A 15,087-nucleotide genomic window follows, 5' to 3' on the forward strand; every position below is an offset into this window, starting at 1 on the left:
GAAACTGAAATCAAATTAACTCTTAAGTACATTATATAGGCCATATACGCTATTTAAGCCTGTTGATATTTGCAGGTTAAATGTGTCCTTAACGGAGCTGTACTTACCTTGTTTTAACGCTTTAGTGCTCGACGACATGTGGCAACGGCATACAGCAACGAGACGTTTTCTGTCAATTTGGTGACCAACGCCGCCTGGATGAGTCGGAATGCGCAAGAATCCCAGCTCGCCCACCCTCTAGTCAGACCTGTCGTCCCACTGATTGCCCGTCACCGTACAGATGGAGCGTCGGAGAGTGGCGAACAGTAAGTAAAGTTTGACAGTAAGCCGAAAAATACACTTAGCGAGCCTCTGTACACGGAGTTAGAAGCATGTCTGTTTGTGTGAGGCGGGGAACAGCACTCGCAGCGCTACTGAACCAGTGAGGTGAACGAGGCTACTCGTAGCGAATCTTGTGCTCACTTCGCATATTTGCTGTCACGATGCCAAAGAGGCGCCTGAGCGGCAGCGCGCTTCTGCGGAAGGAATGAGGAGAAAGGCTGGCCATGATGAGAATCAGATGACTCAAGAGAATTCTCATGTCCTGCGATCCCAGACCCCTTATTAGGCAGATTATTTGTTTTTCTTGTTTCACTCCAATATTCATCCATTGACAATTACAGTACAGATTAATTGCAGTGCGCTATGTCAAGATGTTTGATGGACTTAAATTCATATTGTTCGGGTTTATTCAATGTCTGCATATCATCTGCCACTACTTTCTTTAAAAGTTTATAGAGGAAAAAAATACCTTTGCGGACAGGATGAAAAAAAATCCTAAATGTTCAGGAAGCCTTAAATCTAGGTCAACAAGCAGCATGAAATCACAGTGCTCCGAAAAAGTCTAATTAGTCAAGAGCAATGCTTAGAAAATAGCATCTCAGCAGCCCCCTTGCAGATGCTGTGAGCAGCTGGAGCCAATTACTGTTTTCGGACATTAGCTGGGTCAAGCTGCCTCTGCTCACAGAGAGTTCTCAGAGCTCCTTGTGCTTCTAAAGTGTACAGCATGTGACCCGAGTTCTGAGAAAACAGGTAGGCTACAGCAGCAACCCTGTGTTTAACTCCATATGAGGAGAGAGGAACATTATGAAAGGAAGCAGCTTCAAATGAAAATGTGTCTGCAGTGCTTCTCCGACATGCTCTCTTCAAAGGTCCAGAAAGTACGGTGTTAGGAAATGTGCCCATTAGAGCCCAATGTAGTTCTATTTTTTAGCTTTTCTCATTATGAAAATGCTAAAACCTTCCATGTTTGTATGATACCACATAGTTCGCTCATAAACGTCAGTGTTTGGAGCCCCGTCGTGGAGTGTTTGCACCTTGAGACATGTTGCTATGTGAACTATGTCCAGCTGGGACTGCCTAAATAAAAGCTGAAGTACATCCTTGTCCTGATGACGCAAGAACCTTTCAAGGGCTTTCAAAACTTGGCATAGGTCACCCAAACTGTACGAGAGGGTGCGCATGGTCATGATTAGACCCACAACACTTCATTTTATTGGGCCCAGTGCTGTCAGCACCTTTGCGGTTTGGCGCAGCTTCAGAAGCCGTTAGGGTTCAGAGCTGCAGAAGTTTGTTTTGAAGTCACTTCTCTGTTTTTGTGCGTTGCATCAGCCTTGCGTTTGACATCACAGTAGACAGGGAGTATGCGGTGGCCACAGGTTAACTAAACACATTCAACAGAAGGCCTCTGATGATACAAACCAGTCCTCTGCGAATGCCATGGGTGATTTCTGCGTGCACTCCATCAAGCACTGACACGGAACTCAGCCATGTTGTTGCTTTTATTTTTCTGTCTTGCCCTCTGTTATCCAAGAGAACGACCACAGCTGCTTTAGTTTGTCTAGCAAAACACTGGATGATCTGGGAAGACTTTCTTTCTTTTTTTTTAAATGCATCCTAGAAATGAATGAAACCATTTCAAGGTATAATGTAGGTCTATGTATGTATGATGTGACTGTTTGGATGTATAATGCATCTTAGGGAATGAGCGGAAACCCTTTGAGTGTGTGATGTGATGGCCTTTGGGTTCTTTGTGATTCTCCAGTGCAGTCGGACATGTGGGTCAGGCCTCCGGAGACGACCAGTGCACTGCCTGGACGACAGCGGGGAGGAGGTCCATGAGATGTACTGCGTCACCCAGACCAAACCTACAGACTCTGAGGCCTGTAACACCCAGGCCTGTGAATTCATCTGGGTCACGGGGGAGTGGACAGAGGTGACCAAATCTCATCCTCTTCATGCCACACTATGCTGTGTCTGAGTTCCCCAAGAGCGTTTTAGGCAGCCCTGCATTAGATGCTGTAAAATGGAACACGTTCTGTGAAGGTGTTCTCCTCTGTGTAGCATGCTTGTTTTTAAATACCTTAAGAAAAATGTGTGTGTTAGACTAGTGTGTTAGAATGAATGGAGAAAGAAACTCTCACTTGTGCTGCAGCGTGAGCAATTCTAAAAGTGTGAGAAGGGGAAAGTTCAGCTTCTCACAGTGGCCCATTGTGTTTCTGGAAAAGAATGAAGCATTACTTTACTTAGATGCCTTGGCTACAGGGGCTACAGCGGAGTGTTCTTATAGTGTAATACTTTTAATGACTTGCTTTTTTAATGATTTGCTTTTTTCCAAATTCCATTTACAGCCTTGTGGTCCTCAACTTCCCAGGGTTTTCACTGTTTTTCAACTTCCCAGATTTTTCACTGTTGTATGATTCCCTCTCTCCCTCTCATTCCAGTGCTCAGTCACCTGTGGGCAGGGATATCAGAGGAGGCTGGTCTCCTGCAGTGAGGTGCATTCTGGGAATGATAATTACGAGTACGGGCATCAGTCTTCGTCAAACTGCCCCGGGACTCCGCCAGAAAGCATCCTGGAGTGCCACGCTGAGCCCTGTCCTCCTCAAGAAGCCTGGAGGGTTGGCATGTGGGGGCCGGTAAGGGCTCCTTAATAACACACCTTCAAAACCCAAAGTGGAGCTTTATCATTTTGTATAATCTTTTTTTTATATACAGTGGGAACCGATCTTGTAAATTATGTTCCATATGTCCACTTTAAACATCCAATGTTCCATGTCCACTTTAAACATTGTTTTGTCTCCGAGTCTCAAAGGGCCTGACTCATAAAGGAAGAACCTCTCAAAAGTGGTTCTTGAACATATTATTTCACTCTAGACTACTCACTTTCCATTTGGACAAGATGTTAGAACAAGATGTCTTTTTCAGCTTTTATTAATCTTGGCCTCCAAGGTATCGGTCATCATTTAAATAGCCAGAGAGGGTTTATTACAGCCATTATTTTCTTTGAACACTACTCCTGTCTGTGTCCAGTGTTCAGTGACCTGTGGGGAGGGCTGGATGGAACGCACGCTGCAGTGTGTAACAGCAGAAGGGGAAGCCAGCGACAGGTGTCCGGTGTCTGCCAGACCCCAGGCACGCAAGGCCTGCGGCAACCCTTCCTGTGAGTACCACTGGTGTGTCCACGCTCCACTCTGCTTCCTGCTAGACGCTAAGTGTGTTAGCACCAGCACTTGAGAAGGGGTCTTCTGAATGCGCTTTTGTCTCTCTCTCTCTCTCTCTCTCTCTCTCTCTCTCTCTCTCTCTCTCTCTCTCTCTCTCTCTCTCTCTCTCTCCCTCTCTCTCTCTCTCTCCCCTTCCCATAGGCCACTTGCCCAGGAGCTGCAGAGAGGCCCAGAGCTTGAGCAGCATCTTGGTGGACGGGGAACAGATACTGAGTGTGCAAGGGAAAGCAGTCAAGGTGAAAGTCCTCCTGCACACACTGCACCTCATTGTGGCCTTGATATTTGCTCTCAGGGGCCATACAATGACTTAGTTTTCAGCTGAGAACAATGGGATCCTTGAGGGAAATGGGGAGGTTTATTTGTTGCTCTTAGTGGTGCTGTAAGCAGAGCATGCCTTTGCTAATTTCAACAACATTTATTTCTACCACTGGTCTATGTGCTGAGCACACATTAAAAGTCCACTGATTTGTTTACAGTCAGAATTACATGCTGACAATTTAGTTGACGAGTATAGTCCCGGACAATTTGTTTCAAAGTAATTACATGTTAGGAGGTTAATAAGACAATGGTCATTTAAGAAACAGAATAACTTCAGTCTGTAGTATTGTGATCAGTGTTGGGCAAGTTACTGAAAATTAGTAATTAGTTACAGTTACTAGTTACTTCTTTCAAAAGTAATTCAATTATGTTACCAATTATTGTATATCAAAAGTAATTAGTTACTAGAGAAAGTAACTTTTGAGTTACTTTTAAGTCTGCTTTTAAAATGTCAATATGAACAGTACTGAACAGTCACACACACAATAAACCTAATTTTTGGACCTATTTATTGTAGTTTCAACGGGCCTTCAAATCAATAGCCTTGTGCATGAGTTCTCAAACTTTTTCCGACCCCAAAACATTCTACAATGCATGAAGGCTTCCCTGACCTTGTTTTGCGCCACCCTCACCATCTAGGTGGTTTGATAGATATGTACAGTACACTGCCTACTGCTTGCCTTCTACTACTAGTAGTAGTAGTAGTATGCATGGTGGTGCACTGACACTGAATTCTGCAATATAGTAATAAGTTATTTTTTATCATTATTATTGCAATCCTTCTGTAGGCTACATGGAATGAGTTCAATGGGATGTAATGTGAAACAATGTTAAATGGCCTATTTTCAAAGCAGTTATTGTCTGCTCACACACACATACAACCTTAGGTTATCCTCATCCTGCTTTGAACACAGTTGTATTATATAGCATTTTAAGCACCAGCAGTTTGGGAAAAGCCTGCGCTGCACAAGTGCTGACCTACCGAAATAAGTTCTAATGCATCTGAGAGTTTGGGATTGTCGTGCACTATGCAGAAGGTTACTCTTCAGCTGATAAGGTGTTCCAGAGAGAAGTTGCATGTTCCGTCGCAGACAAATTAATCCATAACACCATGGACGTCAATTCCGATGTAAACATACTGTGCAAATAACTCAAGTCGCTTAGTACGTACGGTAGGCTATTTGGAGGTTTCTTTATCTGGTAAGTGAAATCTGCATTTTCCTCTCGAGTTAAATGTGTGCTTGCTTGTGTCAAGGCTATATATAGGCTACTGTAGCCTATTGGTGTTGTGGCGTGGCTATGTTGTAAGAATGAGGCTTTTGCGCAATATGCGGAAAAGAGCGGAGATAAACAACAAATGCGCTTTTACTGTGGAGCTTACGAGATGGAAACGAAAGGGAAAAGGCTTTTAGGATGCCCATTTAAATTGTAGCCTAATGCACTCTTGTGTGTTTTAGCATAAATCCGAAATAAGGAGGAATGTGAGGAGGCTATTAACTGTAAAGAATGCATCTGCAATCTAAACATGAAACACAATCGCTGGAAACACAGCTAAGGTCGGGAGACAAGCAGCAAATGTGCATCTTGTCTGCAGTCGTTCATTCAAGATCAACAGAGTAATGCAAGTAACGAACTCTTTGAAATTTCAGTAATTGTAATTGCGTTACTGGATTTACAAAAATACTTAGTTACATGCTCGTTACCACTTAAAGTAGTGGAATTACAGTAACGCATTACTCCCAACACTGATTGTGATTAGTATAATTGATATGCATGTCCATCCATTGTGTATTTCATTGCCAATTTCAGCTTTCTGTTTTAATTTTATACAACAGTTAGGTTCGGTCGAGCTATTCATTCATTTTTGATTGGACGAAAGGCACACTCGTGTCATTGCTTAATTCATTGGTAAATTAATTTGCAATTCCAACCTTTGCTGTAATTCAGAAACCACACTATCATGGTCCATTTTTCAACCATCGACAAGTTGATCCACCATTTTTGTTGCTGACTCCACAAAGCACACAAAGCTCTGATCAATGTGATTGACATGTTTTTATAGCTGGACAAAACCTTCGACACATGGAAATCGTTTCGTAGTTCACTATTGACTTGATTGCGACGTCCCCGAGGTTTTCTGCAGGAGTCAGCATTGAAGTGTGCCCTGTCGGAATGAATCTCCACTTGCCTCTACTTGTGTTTCCTTTTGGTTGGAATCGCATCCTCACCACACTGGAGAATGGCAGTGGTTACTGTGGTCTGTTGGGCTGGCTAGTTCGTCAGTCTGTATTGAAACAGGGTGTCATCTTGCAGTGGTCTGAACTTCCTCTGTCTTCTCTCTCACACTTCTTCTCCCCAACCCTACCTTCTCCTCCTCCTCCTCCTCCACCTCCTCCTCTTCTTCCTCCTCCTCCTCCTTCTCTTCTTCCTCCTTTTCTTCGTGTCTGTCTTCAGATCTACTGTGCTGGAATGCAGACAGATACTCCAGGGGAATACGTCACCCTGATGGCTGGCGAGGCGGAGAATTTCTCTGAGGTCTTCGGCTACAGGTACAGTAGTGGCCCTCCAGTGGACACATCCTCTCAAAGTTGAGAGCCTCTTGTGTCAGTCAAGTTGTAAAACAAAGTCCATAGAGTTCCTTTAAATGCAAATAACCCAGATGGTCGTGTGTTTCTTTTGTGTGACACCAGGCTGATTGACCCGACTGGGTGCCCTGCCAACCTGAGCCGAAGAGAGGACTGCAGTTGCAGAAGGGACTATACGGCAGCCGGCCTCTCCACCTTCAGCAAAGTCCGACTGGACCTCAGCAAGATGCACATCATAAGTGAGTGGCCATAGCCAGACATCACGTTACATAGTGAAAGGCAATATCAAGCATTCCTCAACCTGGGCCCTATTTTTAGATATATCCATTTTTATTTAAAAATGTAGGTGACGCTTTTATCAAAAGACCAATAGCAGGGTCAGGCCTAGCCCAGTTCTTTACCCACTAAATGTGTTTAGGTCCAAACTCTTAGTCTCTATCACACCTCACAACCTGGAGAACATAGTATTGTGAATTCAAAATAATGTCAGCAGTTTAAGGTACACTATGCAGGTTTAGGTGTTTTTGGCTATACAGTACTGTAGAGCTCCCTCTAGAGTCGCGATATATTTATATTTTACTCTGCTGTTGTAAATAGCAAACTTCTCGTGACTTATCCCCCCTGTTTACAATGCAAATGCTTTTGTTGTGGAGGTGACGGATTAACAACAGACAAAAACTATCTCCAAAGAGCGATATCTGCCGACACGGTAATGTTTCACAATTCTCGCGAGATTTGTCGGGCCGCCGTTCTTGAAGTTGCATGGCTGGTTTTCTCAGTAGCCACTCGCTACATCCATGCTGTATAGCTATGCTAGGTGAACGATTTGTCTATTACAAATTTGTTTACCATCAAATCAAAGTGTACCTTTAATGTTTCCTAAAATAGCAGAAACCACTGATGAGCACCACGTCCCCCAAGTTTCACCAGACCCTCTTCTTCTCACTGTATCACTTGATGAATGAAGACATCCGTATACAAACAAATAGTGAATGCCAAGATATTTGTATGGGGTCCAGTTTAGCAATATAACACCAGATTACTCTCCTTTCACTCAACACAGCTCTCAGTCTTCCCTCCAACTCAACATATGTCTAGCTACGTAAATACTACACATTCTCACTGCATCGTTTTACTTGCCATGTCATACCTCCATCTGTTGTTCATGTAACACACTTGCGTAAGCGACAGTGGAGGGTCTCTGTTGCAAACAGGATGGTCATACGACTTTGTTTCCCGTTGCTGAGAGTGCCTCTGATGGCTGAAATGACTCTGACATGCGAACAGTTATGCTTTTGTGACGCCAAATTGCTCTGAACTAAACCCTTCCTCATATTATTGTCTTTGGAGTGAGGAGACGAAGAGAATGTGAGAACTTAAACAAATGCACCACACGCCAAAGCTAACAGGAAATAACAGAGATGACTTGAAAGCAGGCCAGAAATACAGAGCAGTTAAAGACAGACATAGCAGGCGTTCTACAAACAACAGAGTATAGTATACATAAAAACTCACTAAAAACAAGTATCCCTTTTTGATTTTGGGGGGGTTTGAGGTCGGAAACAATTGACTCTGGATTTCTGGTAACATGGGTCACATGCTATTTTGAATGAAAGGCATTCTGTGTCTTGCAGAAAGTCCACATTAGTGTCAGTGACTACAGTGCTAAACACATGTTAATTGTTTTTAAAGAACAGTTGCGATTGCGAGTGTCTATTACAGATGTTGCAAGCTACCCACTAGCATGACACAGATGGAAAAGACGATTAATCAAATCCAAGCGCGGGGTTAATCGGTCCAAGCTGACCTCAGAAGCTATAAAACAGTACACAATTAAAGGCGCCCTGACAATTAGTCGTAAATTGCACCCAAATTATGTTTGCACTCATACTCAACACTGACATACTTAGTGGCCCCAAAAGGAAAGTGGACATTGTGGTTCTAACAGAGTGTAGTTTCTATGGGAGGGGAATGCAAGGCCTGTTATAGAGACTCATGTCATTAAAGTGCACTCCTTGGACTTCCTGGGTTGTTTGCTGTAACATCTACTGGATCCATGGGTCCACTAATGCCCACTTTTGGTAACAATCTTGTCTGTGTCATTCAGCCACAGATTGGCAGTTTGCCGTCACGCGAGAGGGCCGCCACGTGCCGTTTGCCACTGGAGGGGACTGCTACAGCGCCGCCCGCTGTCCACAGGTGAGAACTGCGTGTCTGGTGGGAGAGCAGTGGGGTTGGCGTTGGGAGGCTGGAGGTGGGGGCCGTTGGAGGGGTGTAGTATCACTTCTTCTTAAATCCAGCCGCAGAGCCTTGGTTAGAGGCCCACTGCCCCACTGCTGGAGATCTGGAGCAGACGCAGTTAGAGGCTCACTGCTGGAGATCTGGAGCAGACGCAGTTAGAGGCCCACTGCTGGCGATCTGGACCAGACGCAAATGGCCTGGGGATGGAGACATCTGTCTGGCGAGGCCGGCGTACATGAGGCTCCACAGATCCTGTCCGTCTCGCGGGAGACGCGGCCAACAGGCACGCAAACTACACTATGCCCCCTTTTACTCTCTGCCCCCTCAGAGGATACTCTACTCCTCCTTTTCTCTCTCTCTCTCTCTCCCTCTCTCTTCCTCTCTCTTTTCCTCACTGTCTGTTTTTCTCACTCTGTCTGTTCCTCTCTTCCTCTCTTCCTTACCCATGTCTGTCTGCTTCTCTCTTTCTCTCCGACTATCTCTATTCATGTCTTCTCACTGTCTCTCCCTCTCTCTCCATCTCATCTTTCTCTCTTTTTCTCTCTCACTCTCTTCTCTTTCTGTCTCCCATAGCTTCTTTCAGTCACCCCCCTCCCTCCTCCCTCCTTCTCTCTCACTCTCTCTCTCTCTCTATTACTCTCTCTCCTTTTCTCTGCTATTGTGTGCACCAGTCTACACGCTCTAACTGGAGCCAGTTCTCACACTCTCTCAAGGTTTGGGGGGGGGGATTGTGAGAGGCTGGTTATGTGTCGCCTGTTAACCCACAGCCCCCCACAGCCACCCACAGCCACCCACAGCCACCCACAGCCCCCCACAGCCACCCACAGCCACCCACAGCCCCCCACAGCCCCATGTGCTGCCCACGTGAACGCCACCTCAGATGGGCTGCAGACAGCAGACAAAACCGCAAGAGAAAAGCACTTAATGGAAGCCCGCTGCCCGCTCTGTCCCAGAGTCATTTCAGGGGATGGGAAGTACACACATGACCCGACTTGACGCTTGACACACTTTTGCGAATGCTCTGTTTGTTATCCCTTTGAGAGTCTCACACACTTTGGGTGAAGTGGTTGAACACAAGGTGCAGGAGTGGAGGAGCATTGTATCATTCTATTTGTGCAGCACTGCACTCCTTGAGATGTGATTATTGGCAGCTTTTGAGTTGTGACACATTTCTGGTCCGGTGGCTCCTCGGCGAGTTGCTCATAGCTGTACCAGGTGCCGAGGATTTGCTGCTCTCTACTGCCACCTGCTGGTGAGTGCACGACTTCAGCAATATCTTGTATGAATCTCCTGCTTTTTTGTTTTTTTCTGCAGGGGCGCTTCAGCATCAACCTCTCAGGGACAGGCTTTCACGTGGCCGAGCAGACCAAGTGGATTTCCCATGGAAACTACGCTGTTGCAGACATACACAAGTCGCAGGTACGACACAAAACATCCTCCCCCGCAGGTGCGACACAAAACATCCTCCCCCGCAGGTGTGACACAAAACATCCTCCCCCGCAGGTGCGACACAATACATCCTCCCCCGCTTGCGCCCTATGACCCCTTCATCCACTGACTCAGGTTGCGGCGTCAAGCGCAGGGATTGCAGGATGTTTATGTGGCTGTATTAAGTCTTCATCCTCACTGGAGAGACAAAGTTTAGAGTTAGATCCACCAGTCACAGACAACCTCCCCACCCCAGGCCTCCACCCCAGTCCTCCATCCCAGCCCTACACCCCAGCCCTCCACCCCAGTCCTCCACCCCAGTCCCCAGCCCTCCACCCCAGCCCTCCACCCCGGCCCTCCACCCCAGTCCTCCACCCCAGTCCCCAGCCCTCCACCCCAGTCCTCCACCCCAGCCCTTCTCCAGGCCTCCTCCTCTCTGTTCCCCCTCCCCTTCCTTTTGGCTTCTCAGCGGGCTCCGGGCATGGGCCCAAGTGCTCTTATTTTCTCCGCCTAGCCTGCTTTGGCACCTTAAGGAGCCGTGTAGAAGAGCAGTATTGAGCAGCCGCAGACAACAGTCAGCCCTCCTGGTTTTGTGATGGAGATGAGCCTGGGGGCGTTTTTTGGCAGGGCGTGAGAATAAAGGCACCTGAAAGCAGAGCGCTCTGGAGTGGCCAGTTAACAGAAAATTGGTTGTTTTAGGTCAAGTGGCCACAGCGGCCGCTCTCTGATGAGATCATCGGGAGTTAGTGAAATGGAGAGGAGGAGTGAGGGGGTGTAATTCATTTGATACCGTGGGATCAGTTTTATATTAACACTGCATGCGTGTGTGTGAGTGTGTGTGTGTGTGTGCGTGCGTATTTGTGTTTTGTGTGTGTGTGAGTGTGTGTGTGTGTGTTACGTTTCAGAGACGATGCCCCAGTGTGACTGTGAGTGTGTGTGGTCACTTGTATCTGTGAGTGTGTGTGGTCACTTGTTGCATCTCTGTAAGTGTGTGTGGTCACTTGTTGTATCTCTGAGTGTGTGTGGTCACTTGTTGTATCTCTGAGTGTGTGTGGTCACTTGTATCTCTGAGCTCCCTCTGAAGCACAGCGCTAGCTCGTATCATGCTAAGCTACGCTATGGCGTTTAAGGTGGTCTCACAAATAAGCTGACACTTAAGATAAAGTGTTTTTTTTTTGTCTCAAAAGCTTTTTCAAGCCTCTGCCTTTGATTAATTTCCTTTGAGTAATTCACTCCAAGTTTTCTCGCCGGGCCAAGTGTGATTTTAGAAGCGCATTGCAGTGAAATCCATGACAACTATTTGTTCCCACCAAAGAAAGCCTTCCCTCACAAACGGCCCTGAGTGCCTTTCCCTATTGAATGTTTCTGTTTGAATCAGCACCTGCTACACTTGTCTCTTGAGGCGTTGGGTTGGTTTCAAAGTCTGACATTCAATTACCCTCCACCTCCAGCATACTCCTTGACCAGTGTCCACAACATTTCCTCTTGTTACCACAGGATGGCAGTAGAGTTACAGGAATGTGTGGTGGCTATTGCGGCAAATGCACCCCTTCAACAAGCTCTGGCCTTCTTGTGCGTGTCACATAACACAACCTCAACCCCCCAGGTGAGCTTTTGCCGTCAACACATTTATGGGGCCATTCTTAAAATCTACACTGACGAAGTTGTGCAAAGTTGTATTTTGGAATTCCTGACGCACAACCTAACAGGGCCCCATAAACCAAACATTGAGATGCCAAAACATTGAGATGCCTTTGTCTGTTAAATAAACCAAACATTGAGATGCCAAAACATTGAGATGCCTTTGTCTGTTAAATAAACCAAACATTGAGATGCCAAAACATTGAGATGCCTTTGTCTGTTAAATATTTCTCTTCATTGGGCTAATATTCTGTTTTTGTTTGTTTGTTTGTTTGTTTGTTGTATCTGACAGTGACTCCTGACCCCTCATGTGGCCTTTCTTATCTCTCTGTGGTGCTAAAGAAACAGAAGGACTCGTCCTCTTCTGAAGAACCTCTACCCCTCCAAAACATGTACATATGTAAATTATGCTACTGTAAGTACTGTACATATGCTATGTGAATTATTTATTATACTCAACATTTATTTTTATATTGTGAAATTATTTAATTTGTTTTAGTTTTTTTTTTTTTAAAAAAAGCAACTTGCCATTGTGCCTATCATCATGCACACGTCCACATCTGTCAGACATTGTATGTGACATAAATACACTGCCGTTCAAAAGTTTGGGGTCCAAGTTTGGGGTTTCCATTCCACTCCACAGACAGAATACCAGCTGAGATCAGTTGCATTGTTTTTTTAATCAGGGCAGCAGTTTTCAGATTACATTATGTGCTTGCATAATTTCAAGAGGGTTCTCCAATGTTTTCTTAGTTAGCCTTTTGAAATGAAGTCAGATTAGTAAACAGAATGTGCCTTTTGGAACATTGGATGAATGGTTGCTGATAATCGGCAATGTAGATATTGCATTAAATATCAGCCATTTCTTTCAGTCATTTACAACATTAATGATGAAAACAAGGACATTTGTAAATGACTCCAAACTTTTGAACGGTAGTGTGTGTCATAACAGCACACATAGTATTTATCATACACAGCCTCGATGGCTACTTAAGGACCTGTCCCTCCTGCCCAGTGTCAGTGGTCAGTGGTGTGGTACGTCAGTTAACATGGGTCAGGCCAGGACAATTAAGCACATTCAGTGGTCGAGGGCTTTGCGTGCAAGCAGTCAGGCGGGCCCCATGCAGCAGGTGCTGAGGTGCTGGAGCGTGCCACGACCGTGCCACGCGGGTCGATGAGGGGCGGCCGAGAGTCGAGCGCAGAGACGCAGCAGGGGAGGCAGGGAGGGAGGGAGGGAGGGAGGGCACAGGTGCGTAGCCAGCACCGCCGCCATCCTCATCATCATCATCATCATCATCAACATCATCAACATCAGCGTGAGGCGCTCCAGATGCTTCGAACATGTGGCCATTTTCCGGTCAGGGAGGTTTGAGAAAGCGGCAGGGCACACAGATACAAACACACACACAAAAAGCACAGATGCGCACACACACACACATGCATACACACACATGCACAGAGACACATTTACTTTCACTCACACACACACACACACACACACACACACACACACACACACACACAGCAAGGAAGAACAGAGGCAGGGAGAGAGCTGGTTATGAGACTCCCTCAGCAGGTGGAAGTCAGGCTGTAGTTTTACAGTGGAAAGAGAAGATGTACTGTACAGCAGGTGCATCAGGGAGAGGGTTGGAGAGAGGATTTGTAAGTCAGGATTCTCTGCAGAAAGCATTTCTCTGAGAATGAGGGTTAGGGAAGGGTTGAGGCTTGTCAGTGAAGAGCAAGGAAGTCATGTGAGATTTATTTTAGAGTCTGTTTTGGTCAGACATTGTGGGTTCCGTATTTAGGTTTTGCTTGGTTGTCCGTTATGTAAGTCGTTTCAGTGAGACGTCTGTTCTGAGGAAATGTTTGGATAAAAAAAGAAAGTCATCCTTTGTGTTTGTATACAGCTGCCTCAGAGCGCTGGCTTTCATGTCAGACTGTTGTGTTACTGTGGTGGAGGAGGCCTAAAGAACTCTCTCAGTTGATGCCTTGATGAAGGCAGATCGCCCCCTGGAGGCTAGCTGGCAAACTGACAGGCCTAGACAGCAACTCAAAGCGTACACATTTGTCAGAGGAACAGTAACAGGCCTTCACTGGAGAATAGCCATCATGTCACACCAAACGCCATGTTGAATGAGATGAAGAGAGAGAGAGTAGAAAGTGTTTGTTATTGATGACTTTGTTGTTGATGGTTTAGGACCAGAGGGTGGAGGTTTTAGTGAGCCATGATCTCGGCAGCTGAGGAAGAGGAGGATGATGCTTAACACCTTCAGGACTTAAGTTCTTGAAAGCGCTGTATAGTTTAAGGATAAGGATATGTCATTTATCATCACAATACCTCATGTCCCAGTTTTTGTCAAAAAATATTTGTATTTGTTTTGTATTGCAGTTCAATGTCAAAATTGCAATACAATTTCCTTTCCACAACTGTCATCACTGTCAACACTCACTCAGTTGGGTAGTGTATCAGGGTACTTTCATTTTTACATTTATGAATTTTTTTTTGTGACTTTGTAGCTGTATTTTTATGAAGGATTCTAAAAGTATGTAACAATATTTGAAAGCATGAAACACTATCAAAACTGTAGCTATAGTAATCAATTCAAACATCTGGCAACAAGCACATACAATAATCAGGGGTTCATTGTCAACAAGGTTGTCTGTGTGTGTGTGTGTGTGTGTGTGTGTGTGTGTGTGTGTGTGTGTGTGTGTGTGTGATGTTGGAGAAGTTTGCCTTTAAGTGTCTGACAATATAACACATAATGGGAGAGCTTAGTGAAGGACAGACAGCCATGCTGTGGGGAAACTGTTTATGTGCAGAAGATGAAGCCATATGCCTTTAAGTGCCTCACTGCTTTCTTAAATGAGTCACTTCTGCTGCACAGCAGTCATGTCTTCTGAGGTGTTTTGTTTCATTGGAAAACAGTCGTACCACTTCAATTCAGTATTTCAAGCACACAAAATGCTGCAGAATATTTATACATGTGTGTGTATAGACATAGTTGGAAATGTAATAAATTAAATAGAGCTAAGTTACTCTCTGGTGAGAAGCTATTGTCAGAGATTATTGACTACCTAATGATGCTCTATAGCTAAGTATATTCATTTGCCCCCATGATTATAGTACCCCTTTTAAATAATTGCCCCCATGATTATAGTACCCCTTTTAAATGATTGCCCCCATGATTATAGTACCCCTTTTAAATGATTGCCCCCATGATTATAGTACCCCTTTTAAATGATTGCCCCCATGATTATAGTACCCCTTTTAAATTAATGCCCCCATGATTATAGTACCCCTTTTAAATGATTGCCCCCATGATTATAGTACC

The 15,087-nt window shown here is 45.2% G+C and overlaps 1 protein-coding gene across 1 annotated transcript in view; it reads left to right on the forward strand.

The window, feature by feature from the left end:
• The window catches only part of adamts9 (ADAM metallopeptidase with thrombospondin type 1 motif, 9), a 52,869-nt gene extending 39,946 nt beyond the window's left edge, over positions 1–12,923 (forward strand). Inside the window, exons 30-40 of the mRNA XM_076267508.1 lie at positions 126–305; positions 2,084–2,254; positions 2,763–2,957; positions 3,352–3,481; positions 3,684–3,778; positions 6,315–6,409; positions 6,551–6,684; positions 8,553–8,644; positions 10,001–10,105; positions 11,612–11,720; positions 12,048–12,923. Of these exons, the coding sequence (XP_076123623.1) occupies positions 126–305; positions 2,084–2,254; positions 2,763–2,957; positions 3,352–3,481; positions 3,684–3,778; positions 6,315–6,409; positions 6,551–6,684; positions 8,553–8,644; positions 10,001–10,105; positions 11,612–11,701 (1,287 nt within the window). The 3' untranslated portion in view covers positions 11,702–11,720; positions 12,048–12,923. The remainder of the gene's footprint in view (positions 1–125; positions 306–2,083; positions 2,255–2,762; positions 2,958–3,351; positions 3,482–3,683; positions 3,779–6,314; positions 6,410–6,550; positions 6,685–8,552; positions 8,645–10,000; positions 10,106–11,611; positions 11,721–12,047) is intronic.
• The last annotated feature ends 2,164 nt before the right edge of the window (positions 12,924–15,087 follow it).

This window comes from Alosa pseudoharengus, unplaced genomic scaffold, assembly GCF_046254945.1.
Source record: "Alosa pseudoharengus isolate Yale_2024_CS ecotype anadromous, Long Island Sound unplaced genomic scaffold, YU_APseudo_1.1 YU_APseudo_1.1_scf_5, whole genome shotgun sequence".
In the NCBI taxonomy this organism is placed as follows: Eukaryota; Metazoa; Chordata; class Actinopteri; order Clupeiformes; family Clupeidae; genus Alosa; species Alosa pseudoharengus.